The sequence below is a fragment of the Dipteris shenzhenensis genome, chromosome 16 (assembly GCF_047967505.1).
Source record: "Dipteris shenzhenensis isolate YYH24624 ecotype China chromosome 16, Dip_SZ_1.0, whole genome shotgun sequence".
NCBI lineage: Eukaryota > Viridiplantae > Streptophyta > Polypodiopsida > Gleicheniales > Dipteridaceae > Dipteris > Dipteris shenzhenensis.
In genome coordinates this window covers 41,707,148-41,713,716 of record NC_141611.1, presented here as the reverse complement: position 1 = coordinate 41,713,716, position 6,569 = coordinate 41,707,148, and the positions used below count along the sequence as shown (strand labels likewise).

Sequence of the window (6,569 nt, the reverse complement as noted above, 5' to 3'; positions counted from 1 at the left end):
ACAATACATGGGTCAGCAATAGACCAAATGTGGACAACTACCATTTGCTAGCGAGGTTTATCGGACAAATTTTGTTTTACTAGGGTGACCATTCCCAAGCGTCTTTGCCAATTAGAGACGTCGTATTAACAAGTGTAACAACAAAACATAGAACATAGTCATTTGCTAGCTTTTTCACGCATAGAAAGTTCTCATGACACTTAACACTAAAAACACTCGATGGGAAAGTAAAAGAAAAGAGAAAAGAGATACTGTAAGTTCTGCTTCTTTAACCATACTCTCTTACAATGGAAAGCTTGGCAACCGCGAGTGAAAATCCACTAAAAGTTGTGCTTCTTAATTCATACTCTTTTACAATGGAAAGCTTAGCACCCGCGAGTGAAAATCTACTGAAAGTTGTGCTTCTTTATTCATACTCTTTCTTACAATCTGCTCCTTCAATCCATTATATACAGTGGCAAGGTTAGCAAAACCGGGACTGTCTCTGGCAGGAGGGAGTAACCGCTGTCTTCTCTCTCCCACCCATTACCGTTGGACTAAAGACACGGACTCATGTCTCATATATGATATAATCACACCGGACTAAAGACACGCACTCTTGTGTCTCGTATATGATATAATCACACAAAACTGGGTTTCTAAAGCCCCATACAAGCTGTTCAAGTGCCAAGGCAGATAGCAGCGGGAGGCAGTAGGCTGCTTAGCCAGAGATACTAATGGTCTTGACATCCGGCTTAGGTTGCTGTACCTTGGGAACCGTGATGGTGAGAACGCCATTTTCCACCTGTGCCTTCATATCATCCGGTTTCGCGTTTTCGGGCAGACAAAACCGCCTGAGGAAACTACCGTGAGAACGTTCAACCTTGTGCCATTTGTCATTTTTGTCGATTTCTTCCTTGGTACGTTCGCCGCTGATGGACAAAATTCGGCCATCTTCCACTTGAACCTTTATCTCTTCCTTCTTGAGGCCTATGCAGAGGAAAACGAGATCAGTCTCCTTGATCGCTGCTAAGGGGCAGACAAGGCAATGACGCATGCGTGAAGGATAAAAAGAGCACAGGAGATAAAAAGAAAACCAACCTGGGAGATCCGCGCGGAAGACGTGAGCGTCGGGAGTCTCCTTCCAATCGACCTGGGTGTTGGCAATGGCGGAGGCGTCACGGTGGAGCTGGCGGAGGGGGGAGGCGAGATCTGAGTCGAGGAGAGACAAAGCTGAAGGGAAGGGATCCCAGAGGGAGGAGGAAGAGAAGGGATCGAAGATGGAGGAGGAAGCCGAGGATCGGCGACCGAAACCGAAGGGGGCGAGGGCCATTGCTGCAGCAATATTGATCAGTGAGTACTTGGGAAACGAAGGAGTGAGGAAGACGAAGCTTGCGAAGTGCAAAAGGAGACAGACAAGCGATGAAGACTTTCCAATGACTTGCTCACGAGTGACAGAACGGTCATGACTCGTTTATATCACACGGAAAACAGGAAGCCTCAAGAACGTTCTTGAAACTTCTTTTTCTTGTTTCCATGAATGTTCCTCCACCTTCTTGAGTGTTCACCCAAAACTTTTTTGACACCTGCATACGGTCCATGGAATGACTTGTTTATGTTGTGCTAATCAAACTTTGTACTCCCCCTCTTTTCACTCTCGGAAGGGTATAGTGACGATTGTCCTTTCACAGGTAAATTGAATTTTTTCGATTACAAGATGTTATGCCAAGTTCTACTTTGTTATTGGTGGCCCAGTCTAATCATGTGTGCATGGGACCCTCCAGGGATTAAATCTTCGTGCCAGATGTCTATGCAGAAGCTTTGCATGTATCTATGGATGCATGCAGGAAACACGAATTCTATGTTACTCCCTGTTGCTGAGAAAAGATTTGGGAATGAAGGCGGTTTTTGGGTGACGATATATGGATATTAAAGGCGGAGTAAAGTTTTGGCAGTTGTTTATTCAATTTTCACTGCCTTCTGCATAGAGAATAAGGATTTTCGACTTACATGAGGTGTTCTGTCACTTGGGAGGAAGATACGGTAATCAAGAAGGGGATTTTATACATAATTCGATGATAGTAGTGGCACAGACGGGCGAATGGGTGTGGGTTTCCTATAAATTTGGGTACATCGTTTGTTTGTTCTGTACCCTTTTCGTTGGCCCGGCGCTTGCATGCTTCGTTCATGTCTCTGAGATGGCAGATATGGAGAACGTACCTGAGGCGATGGACACTGAGACAAACACTTTCGAAAAGGGTAGCCCTGCTTCTTGCTTCTACTTCAACTTCTTCGTTTCAGTCTTCACTTTACTATGAAGTTGTGCATATATGTGATGTTTTGATTGGCTTTGACGGGGTTTCGAATAGAGTTGGAGAACATATATGGAAAGGACGTAAAAGCGGACACCGAGGTAGACAATACGTGTTTGATGGTAGGTGTTTTGTAAGCCTTGACTTCTCCAAATGATTTACTTGCTTTTTGTTCGTGATTAGAAGTTGATCTTTAATTCAAAGAAAATTAGTAGAATCCCGAAGCCCAGTGAAAGAGAGCAATTTGGAGCATGTTCCTGCCGTCGTTTCGTACATAAGTCCACTGATGGCTACTGCTGCAAGAAAACCACAACACCTAAAAGCCCAATCGGCTATCATATAAATGGGCTAAACGTTCACTAAAGAAGGCTTTCCATTTAGCGACCAAACAGGCTTATGTAGAAGGTAAGCAGTCTCAAAGCAGTTACTCAAAGAAGTCTTAAAGCAACTATCTGAAAACACTCTCGAAGCAATTCATCATGGCTCCAACAAGTCAGGAAGCAATATGTAACAACTCTCAAAGCAGTTCATCATGCCATCCCATAGGGTTACTTTGTGGCCAAAACTATCATATCACTTTGTGCCCCCTTTGTGCATTGTGAGCAGTCTCAAAGCAGTTACTCAAAGCAGTCTCAAAGTAGTTATTCAAAGAAATCTCAAAGCAACTATCTGAAAATACTTTCAAAGAAGTTCATCATGGCTCTCAATAGTCAGGAGGCAATCTGAAACAACTCTCAAAGCAGTTCATCATGCCATCCCATAGGTTTCTTTGTGGCCAAAACTATCATATCACTTTATGCCCCCTTAGTGCATTGTGAGCAGTTACTGGAAGCAGTCTCAAAGCAGTTACTCAAAGCAATGTCTTGAAGTAGCTACTCAAAGTAGTCTCAAAGCATTTGTCTAAAAACACTCTCAAAGCACTTCATCATGGCTTCAAACAATCAAAAAGCAATCTGAAAACAGTCTCAAAGTAGTTCATCATGGCTCCACAACCATTCAGAAAGCAGTCTCTAAGCATGCTCAAACATTAGGGAAAAAGGGAGCTCATTTTGGAGCCCTGTAAGAAATTCACTATTTTTTGATTTATTTCTCTCCTAAAAGACCTCAAAAATAGTAAAATACGAAAACGTGGCTCAGAACTGTTAGTTCAGAAAAGAATAAGATAATCTTTTGTTTGATTAACACGATTTTGCATTAAATATCTCCTTAGATTTTTTTTTGTTTACCGAAGATTCCGCATCTCTTTTGCCGACGTGTGCAGGCCTTTCATAAAGAATCTATCACTGAACTTGGTGATTGCAAGTTTTCAAAATATTTACATGGATACCGCCACACTTCCACGATTCATGTTACAAAACGACTATGAGATTGACAAGAAAACTTTGCAACCTCAGAAGCACAAAAAATGGCCGATACTAGTGAGTCACTATCTCAAAAGAAGCGATTACACCATCTTCACATCAACTTAGAAGAACAATATGCTCCAGCATAAAAAAGACGAAAGGATACGGTGCTGAATGCTCAACAGCGGGAAAATATGAGAAGAGAAGGGCTTCAACATATTGACTTATGGTGCAATGGAAGCATATATCCAAAATGTCAAGTAAAAAACTCTACACCTCCATTTGTCAATCCCACCACATTACTGAGATTTGCCGGCGATGGACAAAATGGACTTCTTGGTTATATTTCAGCGTAGTCTACATTTGCAGAGACGTATAAAATGATGTACCTACAAGAAAAGGGGGCCAAGATGCAGGAGATAGCCATTTGTGCAAAATTGGAGCAGCAGTTGTAGAATGAAATTGAGGAGCATTCAAAGAGTAAAAAAGAGTTGACAAGAGCAAGAAAGAAGAGAACTATGCTTGGAGATAGACTACGTAGCAGGAAGATTAAAAACATTGCAAATTTGAAGGCTGGGACTTGTGGATGCAAGCGAAGAATCAGGAAGCAAGGTTAGATTGAAATTTATCATTTTGTATACTCAAAAAGGCTTTCAAATGACTATATCTATTTCGTCCATTACCGCAAAATAAGAATAGAGGTACTGAATGATATAGGCATATTGTGTTGTTACTATAGGAAATTATTGGAGCCTGCAAAAGAAAATATGGATCCGAAGCTTCTTCCTGTTAAACAAATGAAAGGATTGCTTTCTTGTGGTGTAGCAAAAGGCTTGATTGAGGAAAAAAACTACAAAACAGTCAAATGCAATGTTGTAGAGGACTTTGTATCCAATAATCAAGTTGATGGCACTACAATCCAAGAGGCTCTTGATGTTAGTGGAGTTAGCAGGAAGGGATATAGTTCGATTTTCCATGCAATATCCTCAACTTTGAAAGATCAAAGGATTAAATGAGTTTTACTGCCAAATCCAGCAATCGTGTGGAGGATAAGAGGTCATTTGAATGAAAGTATAGATGAGTTTATTAGGCAATATATCCATATTGAAGAAATATTTCATGGTGGTAAAGGAACCACTGTGTATGACCCTTGGAACTATATATTTGTAGATCTACAACAACTTCAAAGAAGAATGATCGAGTTTTATGGAATAACATTTGAGGAGTGCAAAGGCATTTTGAAATTTGTTATCAAACTAGATGAGTGTGAGGTTGTAAAGGAAAAGAAAATGGAAAGGGTTACTATTACATTGATGAATGGAGCACTTGATACATCATTGACTGAAGCGAGTTCGAAGTATTTTAGTGTACAGTCGGAGAAACACATATGGTGGTTAGGCTCGTTCCAGGTATGATCATTTTTTATTTTGTACTTGATTTTGGTCATTGTTTTCAAATCTGTTATAGTAAGACTTTTGTTCTCTATAATGTGGCAGGTGAAGATAGAAGACCATGAAACACTAGATTGGGTGTTTCACCACACGGAAATACCAAGAATAATCAAAAGACAAGTGCAAGGCGAGAATCTCCATGTTGCAAGAAAAGGTGATTTTCAAGTAGAGTGGCACATGGCGGGGGATCTTAAAACACTTAAGTGCATGTATAATGTTAGTAAAGGAGGCAACTCAAAGTCTCTTGTCTTTACTGCAAAGAATCAGCTCAAGTAATGGATTCCAAATGGTGGAAGAGAGCACCTAATAGAGATAAAGTTGACCCTGACTTAAAGGCCATTCTAGACATTCCACTATGTAATGTTCACATCTGCACATTGCATGGTCTATGTCAAATTATTGAGAAATTGGTATTTTTGTATATTGGATTTGCTTGGAAACTCCGTCCTGAAAAAAATAGAAAGGATGCTCTTCAAGCATTGGAAAAAGTGTTATCCAATATAGGTCTGCATGGAGGAGATGTTCAAATCACAAAGGATTTTAAAAAGTCTACCAATGGCAAGGAGATACCAATCAAGCCCTCTATTGGTGGTGTTAAGGCAAGAAGATTCTTGTCTCAACCCAAACACAGTAAGCAAGTAAGGCAAGGTAGAACAGTTTCAAAGATTTATTATGGATTGTGGAAGCAAGTCCATAATGCCGTGAAAGATCATGAGGCAGATGGGGAAGCACGAAATGTGAAGGCAGAGGTGTGGAGGTCTCTTGATCAACTCTTCATGTTCTATGACAAAGTAACATGGACAAAGAGTGATTACAAGAACTTTGAGGAGGCAATTAAACATTTTGGGAAGTCAATGAAAGACGTGTGGACAGCCTGCAATATAACTCACTACATGGTAAGGTTCTGTCTTCTTCTTTTACTTAAGTGTGATCCTCTTTTTTTTATTACTTACTATGCACTCTTATGTCTTACAGCATATCATCTACAACCACCTTCCCTATTTTGTTAAAAAGTATGGATGCCCAGCAATTTGGTCTACCCAAGGCATGGAGAAGTCTCACTACATGGCACGTAATGCATTTTTCAGACACACACAACACTATGGAGGGAGTCAAAAGGCAAATAGTCTGAAGGAAGTCTTCCAATGGTTTTACCGAGGCATACTACAGAGGCTGCATGCTAAAAGAAAAGTCGCTAGCTCCAAAGTCAAGCTTGCTTTTCTTCTAGTTCAAAAGCAAAGACGAAGACAAACTCTAGACAATTCAATGGCAGCAGAGAGACATAGACAATGGAGGGAATCGAAAATATTTAGAAACCATAAATGGACAAGTAAACATGAATAGCAGTTTGTAACTTATTGGTGTTATGTCCACATATTTTCAAACTCAATCGATAGAATTTTTTCTTATGGAACAAGTGACTCTTGGTGTTATGCCTATATGATTTGAGACTCCATCAATAGTATTTCTTTTGTGAAACATGT

The 6,569-nt window shown here is 40.4% G+C and overlaps 1 protein-coding gene across 1 annotated transcript; it reads right to left on the bottom strand.

Annotated features, from left to right (window-relative positions):
- Positions 1-277: 277 nt before the first annotated feature.
- LOC147892966 (17.7 kDa class I heat shock protein-like) lies at positions 278-1,449 on the bottom strand. Its single transcript, XM_087386971.1, has 2 exons — positions 1,081-1,449; positions 278-969 (listed from the first exon to the last, which is right to left on the bottom strand). The coding sequence occupies exons 1-2, from the start codon at positions 1,310-1,312 to the stop codon at positions 701-703; spliced, it is 501 nt and encodes a 166-aa protein (XP_087243097.1). The 5' UTR covers positions 1,313-1,449; the 3' UTR covers positions 278-700.
- Positions 1,450-6,569: the final 5,120 nt, after the last annotated feature.